The sequence below is a fragment of the Cynocephalus volans genome, chromosome 10 (genome assembly GCF_027409185.1).
Source record: "Cynocephalus volans isolate mCynVol1 chromosome 10, mCynVol1.pri, whole genome shotgun sequence".
NCBI classification, from domain to species: Eukaryota; Metazoa; Chordata; class Mammalia; order Dermoptera; family Cynocephalidae; genus Cynocephalus; species Cynocephalus volans.
The window spans coordinates 28,048,373-28,072,014 of NC_084469.1; the positions used below are offsets into that span (position 1 = coordinate 28,048,373).

The 23,642-nt window shown below is 45.7% G+C and overlaps 1 protein-coding gene across 1 annotated transcript in view; it reads left to right on the forward strand.

Moving 5' to 3' along the window:
- The window catches only part of NXN (nucleoredoxin), a 141,131-nt gene that overhangs the window by 104,574 nt on the left and 12,915 nt on the right, over positions 1-23,642 (forward strand). Inside the window, exons 2-5 of the mRNA XM_063112255.1 lie at positions 8,927-9,044; positions 10,612-10,745; positions 11,205-11,305; positions 12,723-12,829. Of these exons, the coding sequence (XP_062968325.1) occupies positions 8,927-9,044; positions 10,612-10,745; positions 11,205-11,305; positions 12,723-12,829 (460 nt within the window). The remainder of the gene's footprint in view (positions 1-8,926; positions 9,045-10,611; positions 10,746-11,204; positions 11,306-12,722; positions 12,830-23,642) is intronic.

Genomic DNA, 23,642 nt, shown 5'->3' on the forward strand with positions numbered 1-23,642 from the left:
AATACAGCCTGGAGTGCAGAGAGGGACCCAGAAGGAGGGCATCTGCTGCCTTTGTTTGCAGGAAGCAGAGTGGACACATTATTTTCTAAACCTCACACTCTTGTGACCCTTGGCATGGATCCTCTCTCTGAACCAGCTGTAAAAATCCAATGTCATAATTGCACATCCACCGGGAGGGCTTTGAATTCTCACAAGCTGGTGGTGGTTCTGATCAGCCTGGGCTAGACCTGCATCTTATCCTTGGTCTCACACGCTGCTCCGTTCTTTGTGTCAGCCCCAGGTAAAAAGAGAGGTGGGAAGGTGAGGAGGGTACAGGGATCAAAGGTACTATTCAGTGAAGGGAGTAGAGCTCTAGTTCCACTATTACTTGTTCTGAGTAATTTCCTCTGCAATTTAAAGAACATTCTGGCCCCCAAAGAACTTGGAAGAGCCTTGTTCACGAAGAGGCCCTTGGAGCTTCAGCTGAACCTGATTGTTTAGCTCAGCATCCAGTATGGCTGACCGAGGACAATGTTTCCTCTCTCCCTTCCTTCCATTCATGCGTTCCTCATTTGTTTATTGAGCACATAACGTACCAAGCACTGTACTGTACTTGGCCAATAGCTATACCAGGCATTGAAAACTTCAGTCACAGGCCAAAGCACACACTCGGAATTATAGCTCAGGAGCAAGGGATCAAAGATTTGGTCTTAACGCTGGGGATATGATGATAAGGTGTTACTGGAGCATTTAGAAGTTGATGTAGGCACTAGGGAGAGGATGCTGCTGATAATCAGGTCAGGGGTTCGGATCCCTGTACCGGCCAGCTGCCAAGGAAAAAAAAAAGGTGGTGTGGGGATAACAACAGCAATGTGTTAATAACAGCAGCTAACACTTAGGCAGTACCTAATCTGTGCCAGGCCTTGTTCTAAGCATTTGATGTAACTCATCTAATTTTCACAACAGTTTAATGAGGAATAAGTTGTTATCCTTATTTTACAGATGAGGAAATCAGGAGAGGAATTAGGTAGCTTGCCTGAGGTCCCCAGACTCTATGCTAAGTAACCTCTAGTGTATATATTGCCTTGACATTGGAGGGTGGGACTCGGGGAATTTCTTCCCTCAGACTGCATATGTACGTAATGGGCTTTGGTCATGTTTGGTTAGAAAGGGTGGGGACATGTTTAAGGATCTGTTTTCAAATGCTGCTTACAGAAAGGATGGTTTTAACTGTGGCCAGCATTTGGTGGAAGGGCAGGGGTAAAGTTTGCCTAAGAAAGTTCCAGCTGACCTGGCCAAGGAGTTTGCTGATTAATCCTACATCTGTGTTAGCTTTGGCTTGATCCCACAGATTTGCAACAGCTGTTGAGAAAGAAAAGCTTAGACCACCCCCTTCTGCCTGGTCAAGTGCAAGACCCAGTCCTTAGCATGAGAGGCCAATGCTGTGTCACCCTCAGGAGCTGGGGCTTCTCAGAAATCACCAGGTTTCATTTCTCTGCGGCATCTGCGGGTGCTGACTAATCCCACCAGTGTTTCAGATTAGGTCAGCTTTCTCTTCGGCACTTTTACGGTTTACCAGTTCCCAATCCTGTGCCTTTTGATATTTGCTTCATTGTTTTGTAGGTCACTATAAAAGCGTTTCTGGCCAGCATTCCTAGGATGATCGTTAAAACCACAACCTTGGAATCTTTAAACAGAGCCAGCCTCCAGGCTGAGGAACGGGAACTTTTAAGTAACTGGATAGCCCATTTTGTCATCCTCTTTGATTTTGCCAAGTTGAGCTAATATCATCTCCTCTTTCTTTTTTCGATCTCATCTGTGTTGCCTTGATTCTGAATTTGGCGAACTAATCATAAACACTTAGATTTCTAGGTGCTGGGGGTTTGTGTGACATATTCTGTTGGAGTTAACTGGCCTTTGGGTAGCTGCAGAAGAAGGTGCTTCAGTAAGTTGAAGATATCATCAGAACGAACTTTGGGTGGATTTTTTGTGAGGATAGTCACTGGAGAGAATGCAGACATTGGAGGTAAAAGTCATTTGGTCATTTCCCACTGCAGAAGTGCCAGCCAAAGTAGCCCTTTTAAAGTGCTCGCTTAAGTCACCATTAGCCCTTTGGGAGCTTACCCTTGATCCTGTCTCCTGGTTCAGAGGCTGCTGGGGTGGGAAGTGCCTGGCCAGTTCCTTCTGCTTCCTGCGCTCTCTTGTACTGGGCTGTACCGTATTGCATGTTTTGGTCATGTAAGCCAGAAGGTGAGGCAACAAAGTAGGAATTCCTTTTGGAATCAGATGTGGTGTCAGAGTTCTCCTAAGTAGAGAGAAAAGTAAAATACACAGGTCCAGTTAAAAAAAAATTCCAGATGCCCCTTTAAAATCTGGATATCCAAAAACAGGGGCAGAAGGGTAGGGATAAAGAAAGGGTGGGGGGAGGCAAACAGACCACGTAAAACAGGCCAAACAATGTGTGTGTGTTTTGCCGAAGGTGCTCATGGCAAAAATACCACTTGCTACAGAAAGAAATCCCCAATTTTTGAGTAGTTTCATTTCCAGCCTACTAACTATATGGTTGATTGATTCACTTTAAAACAGAGTTGACAGGAAAATGTTTTTTGCAGAGGATGCTGACAAGACCAGGGGGAAATAAGCATTAATTGGATTCAAATATTAATGATGTGTCTCATGCATGCAGTGCTTTAGAGTTTACAGAGTGACTCCACACACGTCACCTCATTTAAGTCTCATTCTTCCTGCGATGTGGGTATTACTGTGCTAGGATGGGGGAATGGCCTGCCCAAAGTCTGGTACCATGTCACTGACTGACATCTAATAAAGTCTCAGGGCTGGGATGTCAGCCCACCCCCTCCTGAGGCCTGTTTTCTTTCTATACTACCTTGTTTCCTCCCAGAAGGAACTTTAAGATGGGAGGAAGCAGTGAACTCATTTCTTGGGGATGCTTAAAAAAAAAAAAAGTGCATTAGCTCTCGGTCCTGGGTGGTTCTGATATTCACCATCCTGAAGGCAGAGGGATGAGTTGGAGACCTCAGGTGGCCGTCAGCTCTGAGTGAGTTTAGAAACATAGCAGCAGCAGGATAGTGAGGTTTTTAGCATCCACTTTTCACTATTGCATCTTCTTGGCTTTTAGGCAAATGCTGATTTTGTTTGAGGAAAGTTTAACACAGGAACAAAGATGGAGCAGTATTATAGCTCTCCCAGCTGAATCAAGGTCAAGATATGCACTGAAGTGAACTCTGAAGACAAGGGGGTCTTTATCAGGGCTCATAGACAGGTTCCACTGACAGGCTTCAAGGGATTCATGAAATTACACCCAGACTTTTTTGTGTATGTGCATTTTTCTCTGGTGAATGCATCCGTAGCTTTTATCCTCAGAAGTGTCTGTGACCCAAAAATGGTTGTGAAACCACTGTTTTCAGAGGCCTTTTTGAAAACTTTCAGTGGACTTGAGATGTCACACGCACACTTGAAAAGGCACAGAGGTGAATCTTGATGGTGATTTCTCTGAGCTCAGGCATTTCTCATTTACAGTCAGCATAAGAGAATCCTCAGAGCAGGCCTGGATGACTTCTCTGACGTCAGGGTCACTTTCTGATTCAGGTATTGAAACCGACATGGTTGAAACAATCATTCCTGTGGCTTACTGTTGCAGAGCTGAGTAACCTTGATGCCACAGCCTGAGAAAGATGGTCCCATGCCAGTCTACAGACATAGTTCACTGATGAATGACATAAGTTCCTGAATAAGTCACTGTCACATAAAATTAGACCATGATGAATTAGTCTGTAACTGAATCAACTTTTCAGTGACAGATGGGTGTCTAGAAGCCAAATTTTTTCCCATGAAACCAGTGGGCCTTTACTTGGAAACGAAGATCCAACAATGAGTGGATAAAACACAAGCTAAGACCTCCTGTCTTTCTGAGACCCAATGGGAAAGAAAGGGGGGAATCCCTAGGAAGGGCGGGAGATGAAGGTCATAGGAGTTCCAAGTTCTTCCCTATCCAAGGAGATTCCGAGAGAGAAGATGTATCTGTGGGGGTTTGGCATGGAGCAGGGAGAGGTGTTCTTTTGCCTACATGATGGACCCAGAAGAAATTGGGTTCTTCCTTATCTGGCAAGTGGGGTGGGCTGGGGTGGGAACAATATCTCTAATGAGCATTTATAATCTCGGCTGCCCAGACACCAAAACCTCAACACCATTCCTTTAAAAATCTAACCAAGAGCCAATTGCATGGTTACATGTTAAGTATAATATGGTGCCTATGTTCAAACCACTCTATTGTTATCTTGTTGCACCTGCCAGCTTTACATTTAAGGCTCCCAGGCTGCAATTTACTTCAGGGAACAGTCTAGCTACCCAAAAAAGAGTCTTGTAACCAAATGTCATTTGCATGTGGGAGCCCCAGGAAAGATGTGATCCTAGGGGACCCCTTCACAATGCATATGACCAGGGAGGATTTCTTCTAACAAGGCAAAGATGGTTTAACCCCAGAACAGTTACTAATGAAATATACCACAACATAGGGGCTGGCCAGTTAGCTCAGGTGGTTAGAGCATGGTGCTGATAACACCAAAGTCCAGGGTTCGATCCCTGTACCAGCCACCTGCCAGAAAAGAAAAGAAATATACCACAACAGATTAAGAACAGTCAGAAAGTAGCCATCCATTCTTGATAAAACTTTTGGTCAAAAAGTTATGGAAGACTATTTTTTTCTTAACATGTTAAAGAATATCTGTCTCAAACCAATAGCTAATACTATATTTGACAGTAAGATATTATATGTATATCCAGTATACTTAGGTAAAAGATAAGGATGTTTGCTACTTAATACTGTTCTGGAAGTTCCAGGCAATATACTTCTATAAGAAAAGGAAATGAATCGTATAACTGTTGAAAAGAGAACATAGGGTTGTCTTTATTTGCAAATAGCATGACTTTCTATTCATACTAAAAAACTACTTTGAATAAGTGAATAATTACTCACTTGAATAATTTTTAAATATATAAAAAATATAAAAATATAAAATATTTTTTATGTATTTAAAAATGAGCTCCTTTGACAGCTCCACCTTTCCATTTGCAACCTAGATCCCACCTTTTTGTCTCTTCGTGGACTTGGTGTTTGCAGTTCTCCCTCTCATTTTTTTCTCATCATTTTTGTCTCTTTTCTGGATTATCCTAATCAGCCTATGTCAGAGTGTCTCCCATCTTTAAAATATCCTCCTCCTGCATCGTGTGTTTTTCCAGCTACAACCCCATTTTTCTGCTCCCTTTACAGCAAAGCTCTTAATGAGAATTGCACATGGTTGCTACCTTAGCCCTGTATGTGCCGTTTTCTCTTTTTCTTTCTCCACCCTTTCTTCTATTTATTATTGTCTTTTCCATATGTTGGATGTTGGCAAGAGGACTTGCATTTGTCTGGGTCGTGGGCCTACCTTAGGTGTGTGTGTGTCTACAGAGCTGGGCCCCACTCCTCTTTCTTCCCCGCCACCGACTCCCCGACCCCATCAAAGTCCTGTGTGACCTGATTTGCCACATCCACCGGTCAGTTCTCTGTCCTCGTCTTACTCAGCATCTCAGCAGCGTCTCACATGGTTGTCTACTCTCCTCTCCAAAGCACTTTCTCCACCTGCCTTTTGGAACACTGGGGTCTCCTCATTTCCCTCCCACTTCTTTCACTCTACACCTCTCAGCCTTCTGTGGTCCCTGGCTCTGTCCTGGGATCCCCTCTATAGCCTTGTCCTCTCCTTGGGTGACGTCATCCAGGCCCACAACCTTTAACATCTTCTAGTCCCTGAGCCCTGATTTATGTTTCAAGCCCCCTCTCCCTGGAGTCTGGATTTTTAAGTCCAGGTGCCTACTTGAAATCTCCACTTTACATCTAATAGGCACCTCAAGGCTGACTCTTCAGTCTTGGTTTTTCCCTTTCAAACTTGTTCCTCCTGCACTGTTCCTCATCTTGCTTACTGGGATCCTCCTCAGCCCACTTGCTTAAGCCCCCAGACCAGGGGACATCCTTGATCTTTCTCTTTCCCTCCCCTCTCCCCCACATTCAATCTGTCAACCTACCCTATTGAGTCTGTCTTCAAAATATGTCGTGTCCTTACTCTGCTGCTACAACCCGAGTCCTGCCCGCCGCTCTGGACTCCTGCTTGGCCTGTTTGCAGTAACCTCTCCAGCTGGTCTCCTGCCTTCTGCCCTCCTCCCCTGCCGTCTGCTTCTTTATAGCAGCCAAAGTGACCTTTTAAACTGCAAATCAGGTCATACCACTCCTCTGAGAGCCCTCAGTAGCTTACTATTACACTCAGAATAAAAGTCCATTACTTTTTCCAAGGTCTACAGGGCCTGAAGGATCAGGTCCACGTGTCCTCTCTGACCTCATCGCAGCCCCGCACCCCCCGCGCTGGCTCTCTCTGGCTGCCCACCCCTGCCTTTATACCCAGACTCCCACCTCTGCACATGTTCCCTGGGCCTCCGGTGAGCGGCCTCCCCAAGGCCTCCCCCAATGTGGCTTGCTCCATTTCATTAGTGACATCTGTGCTCAAATGTCATACCTTCAGAGTTGCCCTCCCAGATCATTCTTTGTAAACCATGTACTGTTTCCCCAACCGTGCTCTTACCCTGTGTATTCTCTCTATTACTTACAAGTGTCTGAAATTATTTTTCTATTTATATTCTTGTTTATTGTTAGTCTCTCCCACTAGAGTAGAAGCTCCTTGAGGGCAGCAGCTTCTTCGGCTTGTTCTTTCTTTCTTTTGCTCTTTCTTTTATCTCTTGTGCTTAGAACAGTGTTGGCATATAGTAGATGCTCAGTTAATATCTGCTGAATGAATTCCAGCACTTACCAGTTATAAAACATACTGCAAAAACAACTGTTTTTACTGCGACATATCTCCTAAACGTCAATAAAAAGAAAAGCAACAAAAATGAGGCATTATTTTTTTCCCTATCAAATTGGGAAAACTAACATTAGTGATAATGTTGGTGAGGATACTAGCAAATGGGCTCTCTCATTTGCCACTGGTGGAAATATAAAATGGTCTAAGCTTTCCTAAGTGGTGAGTCATGGGTGATTTTTATCTCAACTTTTGTGGTTTGCTGTGTTTCCCAATTTTTTCCAATTCCTTTTTTTCCCAGAAATTACTTTTTAAACTAGAAAAATCTAATAATCTTAATCTTTTTTTTTTTTTAAGTTAAACTTGCATAGCAAACTTCTGAAGCTAATCCCAGCAGCAAGATGGTCTTGTTCTGCTAGTGAACCTCTTCTCTTGAGAATGTTTAGTCTGAATCCTGGATCACTTTTCTCTGGGATGATGCAATACTGGTCATTGAAAACTGTATTTGCAGAGTTGCTGTAGTTCTGAGTCCTGAGCTGGTTTCTGAGCCCACCAGAAATGTAGGGCTGGGAAAAACATGCACTAAGGCAGGGCCCACCCAGTTTGAGGTGGGGTCCTATAACCCTTCCTGCCAAGACGCAGGTCTCTATAGCACAGCATTTCTTGGCAGACACGCTGCCCTGTTCTCTCATGACTTGGGATTGAATGAAAAACAATAACGATTATAGCCACACATTCCTTTCCTTCTTCTCTATGCCGCTGGCCTTCTGATGCCTGTTTCCCTGTGACACCTCCATGCCCTGTTCTGCCAGTTCCCAAGCAGCCAGCCTTGTTAGAGAGAGACTGTTAGAGAGTGGCCTAACCAGTGGGTCCTTCTGCAGTCTCCCTTCGTTTCTTTCTCTTCTGGAAACGCGTTGCTAGCTTGACCGTTCCTTTCATTATGCTGCTTTTTAGGCTTGACAGTTAAGTTCCAGAGCACCCAGTGGCCCCTAAACAGTGTCCACTCCGATGGTAGTGAGCAAAGAAAGGGGCTGCACAAACCTGGCTTCTAGCCCCAGGCTGTTGCGTGCACGTTTTCTCAGCCTCGTTCCTCTTAGACCCTGGACCACTGACAGTTTGCACAGACAACCTCAAGAATCTGCCAAGAGACCGAAGATAGTTTTGTGCAGGAACTGAGAGTTGGAGCTGGCTCAGGATATGGCTTCCACTGCCTTTTGCAGGTCGAATGGCACACACACATAGAACGATTGTGGAATTCCAAGTGCAGGAAGCTGGCGAGGTGGTGAGAAGGGCAGATCTTAACTACAGATGGCCCCCGACTGTGATGGTTCACCTTATAATTCTTTGACTTTACAATGGTGCGAAAGTGATACATAGTCAGTAGAAACTGTACATCAAATTTTGAGATATTCAACACTTTATTATAAAATAGGCTTTGTGTGAGGTTATCTTGCCCAACTGTGGGCTGATGTAAGTGTTCTGAGCATGTTTCAGGTAGGAGAGGCTGAGCTGTGATGTTCGGTAAGTTAGCTCTTTTTAATGCATTTTCCGCTCAGGATATTTTCAGCTTGTGATGGGTTTACCTGGATGTAACATTATTGTAAGTCAAGGAGCATCTCTGCTTGGTCTTCTGTTGGAAAACCTGTCCCTTCTCCCTTAGGGCTAACAGGACATGGCAGGCAACTGCCTACAATAGGGTGGAGAGGCTCTAATGAAAAGCTCCCCCTTTCTCCTTAACCACCTGGTGGAGCTCTGATTGTGTTCTAAAGGTGCATAATCCATCTTCATCTTCGTGCTTTGTGAGCGCACCATTGGAGAGGGAAATTGCTCTCCTAGAATAAACATGGTCTTCCATTAGCCTCTGCCACGACTTGAGCCTGTGTGGGACTCGGGGTCCCTGCACAGTTAGAGACCATGGGGGCAGGTGGGATTATAGTAAACTTGTCCCTTCTGCCCAGCAGCCCTGCTTTGGATCAGTTGCTCGTTTATCTGTACTTCAGTGCATTCCTGTTCTATTCCTCAGGCTTAAGGAGGTCCAAAGAACTCTGTAATTAATCTGGTTCAGAATTTACCACCTTCTTTTACTTTTCTTTTTACAGCTTAAACTGTGGAACAAATACCGAATCTCCAACATTCCATCACTAATATTCCTAGATGCCACCACTGGGAAGGTCGTCTGCAGGAATGGGCTGCTGGTGATCCGTGATGACCCAGAAGGTAAAACCTTGGCATGTCCATTCTGTACTTTTCTTATCCAACCCTCCCTTCCCTTCCTTTACCCTCATCTCCTCCTCACTGGTGGAGAGAGTACTAATGAAATATATGTAAGTGGGTTTACATGGCTAGAGAATATTGTCTTGATGAGATTATAGTATTCTCTAGGTCATGTTTAAGATTTTTACAGGGATCAGAATGTCCCTCCTGGGGGCTTTAATTCATGGGCCAAAGGAGATGGAATCTGAGAAGGAAGTTGAGCTCTGAGGGCTAAGGAGGCCCTGTTGAAAAGCAACTGGAGCCCAAGATAGTGACTTCTAGTTCTATTTCAATAGCAGCTGCCACCTTAACAATTGGGGGTTTTTCTCTTCCAAGTGTCTGTGTTGCTCCCCTGGCCTGGGCATGAGAGCACCTTATTACTTGGTGCTGCCCGACCTGCAGGCCTTGGTCTTGCTGGCCGGCTGGCCATGCACTGTGTGAGCCACTCTGATCGCCCTGCTTGGTGGCTGTCCAAGATGTGCTGCTTTTCCCTTGTGCTGGAGTGATGAAAGGATTGTAAGATCTCTCCTCCCTCACTCACTGATCCAAACAGAGGATTACAACCTTGGTCACAAATTTCCCCAGTAAAAATTTCACTTGCTTCAAAGAATTGCCCTCAGTAAAAACCAATGTATGGTGGAGCCAAGTCTGTGCCTTCTCAATTTTAAACACACACAGACACACACACAGTGTATTCTGAAGACTGTTAACAATGCAGATTCCCCTGCCTCACCCCCAGAGATTTTTGGATTCTTTTTGTTTCAGGGTGGGCTTGGCAGCCTGCATTTTTAACCAGTCTGTGTTTCCCCTGCCCATCCCCCACTCCCCAGGCCATTTTGAGGCAGTGGTCCATGGACCACCCTGTGAGAAAACCCCGTTGGGTTGAGCTGGCAGCATATTATTTACTCCTCCTGCCTGGAGCTTAAGTGTCATCAGAATGTTGACCATCTGAGTTGCGTGGATTTTACTCTTTCCTTTTATTAGACTTAAATTCTCATTTAGTTCTTGAAGCCCCAACCAAGACCAATTGAATCAGAATATGTGGGGGTGGGGCCCAGGAATATCGTATTTTAACATTCTCCAGCTGGTTCTAAAATGAAGTTAGAGTTGAGAACCAGCAAGACGCCAGGGTTGAGATTGAATCAACTCATGGTTAGTACCTGAGGCAGTGATTTCCACACCTGGCCCGTCACAGTTACCTGGGATGCCTGTCTTGTTTTATTTTGAACTTACATCTTTGTCTTCCTCCTGGATCTGGAGACCCGGGGTGTGACCTGAGCATCTGTACTTTTCAAAAGCCCCCAGGAGATGGACCTTATGATCATCTATGTTTGGGAACCATTGCCTTGAAGGTACACAGGGCTCTGCCATGGATGAACTCAACCTTTATTCCTGTTAGCTACAGATCCTGTGGGTGTGTTAACAAATCCCGTTTGATGATAAAGTTGTTGTGCCTGCAGCTCTGAGGCCTCGTGGGTCCCAGGCTGTCATGAAAAGTCTTAACATTCTCACCATCTGTTGCCTGTTTCAGGTCTGGAATTCCCTTGGGGACCTAAACCCTTCAGGGAAGTCATTGCAGGGCCCTTGCTTAGAAATAACGGGCAGTCCCTGGAGAGCAGCAGCCTGGAGGGGTCTCACGTGGGAGTCTATTTCTCTGCACACTGGGTGAGTGTCTGGTCCCTCCAGACAGAAAGAAGCAGTGATGTCACCACCAAGCCATCTGTGGTTGGCTTCTGGAGGTGTGACTGTTCAGGAAGGGATTTCCTGGCCTTCTTCCGTGCCCAATGGATTGTTGGCATACAGTCATTGCTTATTATTTATGAATGGTAATAGCAGCAAGGAAATGACTTCTCTTGACTGGTCTAAAAGGATATTCCCCCTAACCTACTCGGATGAGACTTCTAATGGTCCCTACGGGGGGTTGACTGCTGCCTGCTTGCACGCTGCATGGGGGAGGAAGGGCCTGTGCTGGTTGCTCACTGTTAAGAGAGGCAACTTTATTTCCATCTCTTCTATAAATTGGGTTTTGCTGTCCCAGTCCTACTTGGGTCTTGCATACGTGGCCTCTGATGGCTGGGACATGGAGAAGGTATGTCACAGCAGGGTCCTGCTCTTGTCTTTCAGTGTCCACCCTGCCGAAGCCTCACTCGGGTCCTGGTGGAATCCTACCGGAAGATCAAGGAGGCAGGCCAGAAATTTGAGATCATTTTCGTTAGTGCAGACAGGTAATGTGTGCCGATGAAGTGACAGCGCTGCTCCTCTCTTCTGTAGGGGGTTAACATCCATTTCTTACTTCTTTATTGTAAGGCTCGGAGATGGGGATTGTGGAAGATGTGTCAGGGATTATCGGCAAAGGGACAGATACATTTCATATTTACTTATTTAATTGTCTAAAGGAGAACTGAGAAAAACCTTTTTTTGCTATGAATACTGGGATACATCCCAATTCAGGCCTGGGTTGTTTGAGATTAGGATGCGTTTTCTGATTTGTTCAGCTTTTTAGATCGTGGTGAAAAGATATGGAGTGGGGAGGATAGGAAACAGCCAGAAACTAATGCAGTATGACACCTGTCTTGGATGGATAAGCAAGGATTTTTCTTAGCTCTGGCCACGTACATTGTCTGGGGCTATTTGAGAGCACTTGGATAAGGAATCACAAAAGCAAGAAGGGCTGACATCCCTCCTGGAGTAAGTTAGGTCCTTTTAGCCTCAATTTCCCTGCTTCTTGCCTTTTCTCTGGCTTTGCTCATCATTGCACACCTTCGTCTCAAAACTCCAGCCCCAATTCTGACTGTGTCACCAGGCGCTTCTACCTCTTGAGCTGCTGTTCACAGAAAAGTGTGAGCTGTCAGCACACTGGGGGCATTTTCAATGTCATTGTACTCTTGATGTCCGCACTGTTCCACACTTGGTCCTGCCTCACTGCGCCACAGCTCCTCATGTGTGTGGGGCGAGCTTGAAGGCATGCCAAGTGGAGCAGTCACTTTTTTAAAGCTTTCAACACCATCACCTTTATTGACGTATAATTTATATACAATAAATGCATACATTTTAGGTGTATACAGTTCAATGGGTTGTGACTACTGTATGTGCCGTCATCATCACAGCTGAGATATAGAACATTTCCATCACTCAAAAGGTTCCCTTGTGCCCCTTCTCAGTCAGTCCCCATGTCCAAACCCCAGCCCCCGGGAGCCCCTGATCTGCTTTCCTAGTGTGTGTTATACATGGAATCATAGATTTATGCTTGGTTTAAATGTGTGGTCCTGTACAAGTCACTGTTCAATGTGCAAATTAGAAATACCACGGGAAATGCGATGGCTGTGTACACCTAAGCTCCTTGTAAAAGTAAGACTTGTCTGTGTTGATAAGTGATAAGTTGAGCACGAGTTAAGTGGGTAGCATGCAGGGGAGTGGGTTGTTGAAATGGCCTGGCATTTTAGTTTGGGATCCACCTGTCGCATGGAGGCATTTGTTTCTTGGCAAACACCAGGACCAGCAGAATAGCACTGCCATAGCCTGGCGTGTGAGGAGCCCCAGGATTAGAAACCCGGCTTCTGTGGAAGCCCAGGCACAACCTGGTAAAAGGTGGGTGCATTCGGGGAGGATAGAGCCTTGTTCTCTGTGCATGTCTCTCTGCAGGTCAGAGGAGTCATTCAAACAGTACTTCAGTGAGATGCCCTGGCTTGCTGTCCCCTACACTGACGAGGCCCGGCGGTCGCGCCTCAACCGGCTCTATGGAATCCAAGGTAGGCATTCCAGGCCGGACCCCAGGAGGCTCCTTGGAAACCTGCTTGGTTGGGCTCACCACAATCTCTGTTTTAACTTTTAGAAGAAAAAGAACATTGTTATTTCTATGAGTTCACGTTCCTCACCATCTTAACAGTTACTTGGGGTGCATTTTATGGTGTGTAGATTATAACTCATTAATGTTTTTTATTTTTTTTTCAAGAAAAAAGTACTTTTCCTGGTAACACAGCTACTTTTTCACCCCCGATGTAGTGGATTCTGACCATGGAGCACACACTCCCAAATGACTTGGCCAAAACCCTCTCCCAAAGGTTTTACTGTCAGACTTCAGAGTGATCTTTGGTTCCTTCACTCAGAGTCTTTGAGCCTCAGTTTCCTCATCTGCAAAATGGGGATGATAAATCTTTGCCACAAAGAATCGTTGGGAGCGTTAATAGGTAATGTGTGTAAAGCACTTCTTGTGGTTCCTGAAAACATAATAAAGTTATTATGAGTGAGTATTACCTTATAAGTGAGAAAATTTTCTGAGAGTGTTGAAAACTAGGACTTGGAGTACTAATCATGGTGTTTTTCGGAAATAACGATTATTAGTGAAACACACTGTATTTTTATTCTTTCTTATGTGAATACCTCCTTCTCAGCCTTCACCCAGCCAGATTTTTTCTTGGTGAAGCCCTTAACTGGCCATGGTAAGAGTTAAGCTCATTCTCTTTGTATCAATAGTAACAGGTCCTGGTTAGCCCTAGATAGATAGTTAACATTGAGCTCTTAGTGCTTCTTGTGTTTTAGGGAAAAAAAGGCAAATCAAGATTTACTCTCAAATTCCGCAGCCTATGTGGGAATTCATCAGATTTTTTAACCTTTTTTCTTTCTTTCTTTTTTCTTTTTTTTTTTGGCATTTAGAGTAAGCCTATGGCTTTGTTTGGAGCTGAAATTTTTTTTTTTTTTTTCCTGACTGGTAAGGGGATCGCAACCCTTGGCACGGTGCGGTCCGCACCACGCTCAGCCAGTGAGTGCACTGGCCATCCCTATATAGGATCCGAACCTGTGGCCTCGGCGCTACCAGCACCGCACTCTCCTGAGTGAGCCACGGGGCCGGCCCTGGAGCTGAAGTTTTAAAAAGTAATATTTAATTTTAAATCGGTGCTTCTAATCTCAAGTGGGATCTTGTGAGAATGTACATTCGGTCGAGTGGGTCTGGGTGGGGCTGCATTTCTGGCCAGTTTCCAGCCTATGCTCATGCCTGTGGCCCATGGACCACACTTTGAGCATTAATATTCTAGATCTGTTAATCCTTGGAGAATTTTGGAGGCTCATATCTCCTGTTAATAACAAAGATGAATGAAGTTCCCTTCCCAAGCAGAAGTTGAGTGACACAACATTGTTGACTGGTCCAGAAAGAAAGGCACCAAGTTGATGACTTAAAGATGTCACAGCAGTATTTCCTTCCAGCACTTTGCTTGCAGAGGCAATTAAAACATGTGTGCCTAGGGGTGGAAACATTGTTTCTTGAGATAAGTATCAGGATGAACCTAGACCAGTGGTACTGAACAGATGGTAGAATTGCCACTTCGTGAGGATAAGTTAGATTTCATGTCTGTTCATTCATTCGTCCATCCATTCACTTATTCATTCACTCAACAAGTATTTACCAAGAGCTGACTAGATGCAATTGCATTCTTCCAGGCATTGGAAACACAGTCTTGAGTAAAAACAATCCCTGCCCTCGTGATACATCTAGTTCTAAAGGGGAGATGTACCCTAATCAATGAATCATCCAAATAGATGTAAGTGGTAACTGTGAGTGCTCTGAAGGAGAAGCTTCCAGTGCTGGAGGGCCTGTGATAGGCGTATTTAGCCTAGTTGGGGAGATCAGAGAAGGCAAGGAGCATTATGCTCAAACTGAGATCTGGAAACCAAATAGGAATTGATGGGGAGGACAGCAGATGGGGAGGAAAGGTCATAGGAGAAGGAACAGCATGTGCAAAGGCCCTGCCAATGAGTGTTATGAGGAAGGAGGCTGGGGTGTCACAGAATAGACCTGGCCTCGGTGATCACCAGGGCTCTCTTCTTTCTCAAAGTGTATGACAGGGATAGGGAGAGTCTTGAGGGTTTTAAGTGTTTTCCTTAAGTGTTTTCCTTCCTTTCTGCACTTTTAAAAAATACATGGGTTGTACTTTGTCCTTCCTGCCCTTGGGATTCAGGTGTTCACCCCAGAAGTGACTCTATGTATTACTTAAAGGAGATGTGACCGTCTTATTGTAACTGAACAGTGGGAAAGGGGTTCCGCCTGGCCAGCACAAATGTTCCTCAGCCTCAGTTTCTGGGTTGTCACTAGAGGCCCTTGGAGGGGTTACTGAAGAGACACACTACTTGGCTAGGTTGGACTCAGGTTGGACTCAGGTTTTTGCTAAGCATTTGTTTCCAAGACTTTGCTGTCCTTCGGTGCCCATATCTATGGGCAGCTGGGCCCTGCCTCTTCTGATGATCATGCATTGTCCATCCTGGCCTTTTAGCAATACTGGGACACTCCTGGTTATTTCCAGATTCCCATTCCCCTTATGCCCCAGCAGTCAAAGGCTCCTCAATCATGATCTAGCCTCTCTCATCCCCCTACCAGCGTGTGTGTGTGTGTGTGTGTGTGCGTGCGTGCGTGTGTGTGTGTGTGTGTGTGTGCGTGCGTGCGTGTGTGTGTGTGTGTGTGTGTGTGTATACAAATGTGCACAAAGGGACTGGCTGGTTAGCTCAGTTGGTTGGAGTATGGTGCTGATAACACCAGGGTTTGAGGTTCAATCCCTGTAGTGGCCAGCTGCCAGAGAAAAGAGTTACAAATGTGCAAAAAGCGTGACTCTGCGTGATGTGGCTGGGCCTTGGAGCATGCCCTCACAGATGACTTCGGAGTTGTCTTATGGTGCAGGCCAGGAAGAATGTCAACTGTCCTACCCCTACCAGGCTTGGGCCCTCCTAGATCTTTGCCCAGGGCATTGTTTCCTGTCTTATTTCTTTCCACACTCAGTGATACTACCACTCTCGAGTAGGCTACCAACACCTCAGCCCTGGCCATTCTGCAACCCCTACTGCAGAATGGACTTAACCAAATTACTGAATGTATTAATTTCTATTGCTTATAACAGAATACTTGAAATTTGGTAATTTATAAAGAAAGTGAAATTTATTTCTTACAGTTTCAGAGGCTGGGAAGTCCAAAGGCCATGGAACACATCTGGTGAGAACCTTCTTCTGGTGGGAACTCTCTACAGGGTCCCATGGTGACCAGGGTCTCATATGGCGAGAATGGGCTGAACAAGAGAGCTAAGCTTCTCAATTGCCCTCCTTGTAAAGCCATTAGAGCCACACCCTTTACCCCATGAATGGATCAATCCATCATGAGGGCACAGTCCTCACAATCTAATCACCTCTTAAAGGCACCACCTTTTAAATACCATAATTGGATTTCCCACCCTTTTATAACACTGTTACAATGGGGGTCAAGTGTCCAACACATGAACTTTTGGGGGACACATTTAATCCATAGCACCTAACCTCTCAGTAAAATTAGGAAATGTCAGTGTGAGGCGCAGAGGAGGCATGTAACAAATACTTGTTGACTGACCGACTCAGAAAAAAAAATGGAAAAATTTGATTTTCCTACCAAGAAAAGATAAACTTTCAGATGTCAAAAAGCTTTAACAAAGGCAGCCAACAATATGAGTAACATGTATGGCAAAGAATCAATATCCTTCGTAAAAAAAGAGCTCTCTCCAGACATAAGTTAAAAAAGAGAGACAATTTAGTTGAACATATGTATAAGATATGAGGCAGGCAACTCACCCAATAAATATTGTCACTATGGATATGAAAAATATTCAGCATATTTACTTTTGTGGTTTACAGGTGAAAACACTGGATTTGCATTTATCACATTTATAAAGAACTCCTACCTCTCCCTTCCCCCGTTCCCTGAAAAAAGAGAAGACAGTAGACTGCTAGTAGGAGTGTAAATCAGGGCAACCTTTCTGGAGAGCAATTTGGCAGTATACATCAGAGGCTTTAAAAATCTATAAAACCTTTAATTTAGAAATCCCACTTGTAGGAATTTATTTTGAGGAAATTATCTTAGAGCAAAAGCTGAGCTCCTCTTGAGTTGGTTGTGGTGGTCTTTTTTTGTTTTTTGGGTTTTTTTGTTTTTTTTTAATCTTCTGTATATTTTTGAATCTCGTTATGGACCACAGTTCTTTCTTTGCTTTAGCCCCTGGAAAACTCAGCTGGATCTAAGCGGTTCTGCAAAGCTTACCATTTCTGCGCATGACCTTGACCCTAGCTTCATTTTCTCTTCCTTGTTTTCCCTTCAGGGTGATAGTTTTAGCTATTTTTATTGGATTATATGATGCATTTTTTAAGCCTCCTCAAATCCTTTTTCGAAAAAAGGTGGAGTTGATTTAAATGCATAGGATTCCATTTCTTGAGCTCCAGCTAACCATTCAGTCCTCCCTGCAGTGAGCTCTGTGGGAAATAAGAAACTAGAAGGGTGGACAGTGGTGCCCTTGAGTGGACAAGAGATTTACATGGAGAAATAACTAACGACTGTCGCAGAGTGCAACAGTGTCTTAAGGAACCAAAAAGTAATGGTCAAATAAGTGTCCTTTGTACAAGGGCTTGGAAGTCTGACACTTGTCCCAGGGAGTGGGGCAGTGCTGTGCTGAGCCTCACTCAGCCACTGGTCCTGGTCAGGCATTTTCATACAAGCACCATGTTGTCAGTGGATCAGAATCTTCTCCTCTCTGAGCTAGGGAGTTGCCCTTCCTCGGGTGTGGGGGCTGGTGTGATGCGGGTCACACCTGTTGGTGGCCAATGCTAAGGCCATGGGGTCACCTGAAACCAATAAATTACCAAAGGATGGCCTTGATAATCTATAGCCGGTTTGCGGGGTGGCAATCTGTGCCCTTGCTGTGCTCTGTGAGATGCTTCTGAGGACCCTTGGCGGGTGGGGCGGCACAGAAGACCAGTCGCATAAGCAGAGATCAGGAGCCCTTCAAGATCAACACAAGCTTTGGATACATGCGAAGTTCAGAGGAGGCCTTTCTGTAAAACACTGGCGGGGCACAAAAAACTAAATTGATAGTTTATGTCTGCTTTCAGAAAGCAGAAAAGGGAGCTCTCCTTTCTGATTCTCCAGTTGTCAACATGTAAATATTGCAGAGTAGGAGCCACAGTTGTTAGGTGTGGCCCAGACAGCCAGAAAGTGGGTGACCACAACCGAGGAGGAAGAGAACAGAGTGTTTTCAGAGACTCATTCATTTGGTGCAGCCTCTCCAGGCCCTGGCATTGTGGGACGGGAAATATATATGTGGTCCCTGACTTCAAGGGGCCTTCAGCTAGGGATCAGAAAGCTGATCTCAAGAGGCCCTGTCCCCAAGACATGCAGCAGCCAGCCAGCCAAGACACACTAAAAGAGCCTGAGATTCACCTGGAATCCAGCTTTGGGCTGTGAGTGTCCTCTGAGCCCAGCCCCGCACCTGGCCCTTCCTGCCCCTCTTCATCTGCTGGCTCCATGGTGTCACTCCCCGCCATCTGTTCTAGTCTCTCTTCAGCTTGGAAGTGTCTGCTTTTCCAGCTCCCCACCTCCTACTTCCTCATTCTCCAGCTTCCAATTTCTCCCTGGCACGGTGTTTTGTGACCATTGCTTACCTGACCGCTGCCCTCTTGGGCTAAGCCTCAGAATCCTTCTAAAGGCAGCATTTAATGGAATAATTTGAGTTCAGAGGAGACTCTGGCTTAGAGCTGTTGAGCCAGGAAGAATTCCTGGAGGAAGTGGCCCTAGAGCAGGCCCTTATAGAATGGTGGGGTTTAGATGGGGGTTTGGGATATTCTTAGGGCAAAGGCCAGAATAGGAATGCCTGTGGTGTGCTGCAGGAACAGACTGGGGGATAACGCTGATGAGGCCTCACTGTAGAGGGCTTTGAGCGCCATCTGAGATCCTTGGACTTGACCCTTTGGACTTTTGGGGCCTTTTGAAAGTTTTGACTAAAGGGAGATCAGTGCAGTAGTGACATTTAAGCTAGACTGGAAGAGAACTCCTGCGCAGGCATCCGCTGATATTTCTGGTGACACCCTTAGCGTGCACCAACCAGGCCCAGGCCTCAGGCCGAGGCTGAGCGCTGTGCTGCCTGATCGTCCAGCCTCATAGCAGGCCCACCTGTGGGAGAGACAGGCTGCTCCCTCCCAGCCTCACGTTGTTGCTTATTATTTTTTCTGCTTAATGGCTTGGGTGGGTGCTTGGGTGGGTGGTGGGGAGTCTGCAATCCATGTGCATTGGGGGTCTGGTTTCTACGAGAAGCACATGTTATTAGTAAGTTCTTGTGCAGCATTTTACGTTGACCTTACCAGTCAGCAGCATTGTTCTCACAAGTTCAAGTTCAGAAGAATTTTGGCATCCCACTACCTCTGACCACCAAAATAGAAGAAAACCCGCAGCCTGTTGTCGGGGGCAGGGTTGCTGAGAACATGCCGTTGTGGCTTTGCACAGGCTGGACCAGGAGCAGCGTGATGCAGCACGTGGAGCAGGGGCCAGCTGGGGACTCACTCCATGGCCACCATGGCCATCGTTCTCATCCCTTTTGGGGTCTCCCACGACTGTCTCATCTCCTTTCCCTCCCCCCTCTCCAGCCTCTCTTCTCAGCAGACCTGCTTTAGTAGGAAATACACCCCACTCTCCTGAATTCTCTCGGTGTCTCCCCTTCTGCCATGAAGCATCTCTGTTACTTCTCGTTCCATAACTTAGAATGTCTGTCTCCCCATCCACCTCTCCTTTCTCGTTAGTGTCTCATCCCTCCTTTGTAAGGTTATGCATTCATTCTTCTCGGGTCTTGCTCTTGCTTCATCCATTTTTCCTTCTTCTAGTCTCTCTGTTAGCTCCTTCTGCACCGCACAGTATGCTCAGGTCTCTCTTAACCATAAAAAATCCTGTTACACCCTAAGTGACTGTCTCAGTCGGCTGGAGCTGCCATAATAGAATATCACAGACTGAGGGCTTAAACAACAGACATTTATTTCTCACAGTTATGGAGGCTAGAAGTCCAAGATCAAGGTGCCGGCCCGTTTGGTTCCCAGTGAGGCCCCCTTCCTGGCTGCAGATGGCTTCCTCCTCACTGTGTCCTCACAGGGCAGAGGGAGAGAGCTCTGCTGTCCCTTCCTCTTCTTTTGAGGACATCAGCCCTGTCAGATCAGGACTACCTTTATGACCTCACTTAACACCTTCTCACGGGTCCTGTCTCCAAATACGGCCACCTTGGGGGTTAGGGCTTCAACATGTGAGTTTTGGGGGTAGATACAAACACTTAGTTCATAACAGCTACCATCCCTCTTTCTGTCAGACATCAAAATTCTCAAAAGACACTCCCACTGCCTTAGTGTCCTGGGCTCCTAGCACAGACCTTGTGCTGGTACAAGGACCCCAACATGATGACATCATGGTCCCTGCCTTCATGGTGCTCAGGGATGCCGCTTCACTGCTGTTCCTTCCAGCCCCAGCACGGAGATGAAACTGGCCTCTCATAGGTCACCCAGGGCCTCCTGTTTATGTATTTATTTAACAAAACGTAGTTGCATGCCAGGTGCCGTCTGTTCATGAACTGAAACGTCAAAGGTCCCTGACTGCATGGAGCTTACACTCTTGCAGAAAGAGGCACACAATAAGCAGGTGCTTTGAGCCAGGTGCTAAGGGGAAAGGATGACTTGCACCTACAGGGGAGCGGGGGGCAGGAGTAGTGTGGTGGGCAAAGGGACGGACCCAGGATGGCCCCTGACCAGCAGTCCAGGGCACGTGGCCTCAGATCTCCAACAGCCTCCACTCATCTGTGCCCTCCTAGGCACTCCATCCCTGCTCCTGGGGGCAAATAGGGCTTGGAAGAAAGAAGAGTACATTGCAGGTTCCAGTCTCAGCTTAGCCACTAAGCAGCTGTGTGGCTCCACATGAATCACTTGCCCTCTCTGTATCTCTGTTGCCCCAACTGAAGAAGAACAGGATTGGCCTGGGGGATCCCCTCCAGGCTTCCTGATTTTGGAGGATCTTGATATTGATGCTTAAAGGCTATGCAGGAAAGCCAGGCAGCTCCTGGCCCCCACACCCCACCTCAGAGAGTCGGGAGCCGGCTCTGGGGCTTCCCTGGCTGCTCTCTCCTGCCATCTCCAGCGTATCCCTGTGGCCGGCCTCCCCCTCCAGCCCTGCAGCTGGACTCAGAATCCCACCCAGCAGAGGTGGGCTTCTTGGCAGGCTTTTGTAAATAGAAGAGATTATCCTGAGGTTTACTTTAGTTTTAAAATTCATATTTGATTTATTAGAATACAAATTAAAATAAAACACCCCAGACCTTGCTTAAACTTCTAATGTTGATTTTTGAATTTTGGAATTCTGTTTATATGTCTAGGAAATTGTAGTAGCTTCTTGTTAGGGGACTGTTGGTCCCCACTTGTAAACTTAATTAAACTCCTTTAAACATTTTAAACTGATTTATGAATTTAAACCCTTTAAAATAGTCCTGGAATGACAAACAAAATGTTACCAAGTTTTTAAGGAAGTCTATTAACTACCGTAAATTAAATTTATAAATGTGGTGATTTTTCGATTCTCTTAAATGTGGCAGTACTGTTGGTAGGGTTTCAACTTAAAAATCACTAACCTGAATCCATTTCTCAATTACATGTTTTAATACTGAAATCACAGAATGGATGTGTTACTCTAATAGGCCACATTCTCCTAAACAAAAAGAAATACTGAATGTGAAACAAGTGCCCACTCCACTTTCTGCTTAACTGAAAAGCTTAAAATAGAATTCTGAATTATGTATCATAAAGCTTTGAATTTTTAAAAATTGAAACATAGTTGATTGTACATATCTGTGGCGTATAGCATTGAATATCAATACCTGTGTGAAATTTCCTTATTACTAATTTTTATATCTTTTTTTTTTTTTTTTGGTGGCTGTCTGGCACGGGGATCTGAACCCTTAGACCTTTCTGTTACAAGGCTGCACTCCAACCAGCTGAGCTAATCGGCCAGCTGAAATACTAATTCTAAATTCCAGCACTGAAGCTTTTCACCAAAAGATATCTTTCCAAAATAAATCTTTTGCAGCAAAGTGGTAAAAAAAAAAAAAAAAATCTAAAAGCAAATATTGAAGTTAAATGTTAAATATGCATGGATTCTTGACACACAATGCCATGAGTTTGATTTGTATTTCTAAACTTAATTCTAGATCTTCCAACGTTTGAAAGGTGCTTACTTATTAAGGAAATAATATCATTCCAATGATATCATTTGGAAATATCTTCTCAGTGCATTGAGAAGGGTATGTCCAGCATTCGGGCCACACTCATAGTCCTGTTCATAGTGCTGCATCCCTTCCCTCCAAATAATGGTCATTTAGCCTTCAGGGCTCTTGTAGTTCACATCCCTGGTTTGACCGGTATCATTTCCCATCCTCTCTATTCTTGGAAGCTGGCAATTCCTCCCCAGGCTGCACTGTCCCTTGACTGGTTTCTGCTTTTCTTTGTCTCTGAGGATATTTAAATGTCTCTCGTCTAGCTCTAAATACCTTTCAACTTGACGGAACTGTGTGTTCTTTCATACTCTTCATAGCATCACAAGACTCTGACAATTATTTTTGATTGAATTCTGAATATTTCTGAACTTTTCTGTGACTCTGTGGTTAGAACTTAGACTGATGCGTTTATGTGTATGTGTACACATACACGTGAGCACACACGCACCGAGTCATTGCGGGTTTCTGGCTGTTTGAGTGTCTGGTCTTCAGCAAATCCTACAGAGCTGTCTCTGGGAGAGTTCCTGCTCCCTCTTTGGCTCTGTGTATATGCACTGGACTCTCCATATTTTGTCTCTTCCTGAAGCATTTTGAGAAAGGTGCTTTTACAGAGCAAATACCAGGAACATTCTACTGTCTGCACCCAAGGCGAGCTGCTTCCACCTGGCCAGTCTCTGTGCCTTATAGAGAGGAAGTAACTTGGTCTGCCAATCACTTTGTATATGAGGGCAGAGCTTCCCTGTGTTACCCTCACAGGCTCGGATGAAATGGGTAGTGCAAAAAGAACCCAAAGCCTATGAGCGTCCCGGGAGCTGGGCTTAGAAGTCCCTGGATTTTGAGTATCACCCCGCAGAGTGAAGGAGGCCTTGCGAAATGCTGATGGTGTGTTGAGGTGTCCGTGTGGGGTGGGGCCAGGTGGGAAAGTCTGGACCCGGAGGCTGTGGCCCTTGAGTCATCCTTTTCACAGAGTGGCAGGACCTGCTGCAGGCCTTGCTGGTGAGTCTGCCCCAGGCTGGCCAGGCCAGAAGTCCTGCTGCTGCCGGCGGGCTGGTCGCTGGCTCCCTTCGGGTGCCCTGGATTGACTGAGCCCAGGCTGTGTGAACCAGCAGTGTTCACAGGGCTACCAAGCTCACCAAGGGCCTGGCATTTGGTCTCCATCCATTTCTTTTGTCTCATGGGAGTGGTGGCTTCCCCACATCCTAGGGCCTCCCTACTCCCAGTATTTGTGCAGACTGGGGAATTTGCGGCCCTATAAGCTGTTTAAAAATGCCTTTCCACAGAAACCGTTTAGACACACTTGGCAAAAGGCAAATCCCATTAGCGATTGTCTCAGTAATCCTCAGCTGTCAGAGAACACCGTGTTCTTTGCAGGGAGGCTTAGAGCCCCCTCTCATGGGCTAGGGGCCCTAGCTGGTTTTGTTCCTCGCCCCCTCTCCCTGCCCCCAACCTGTGGGGAGGGCTGACAGCCCTAGGGCTGTGCAGGTCCTATTAG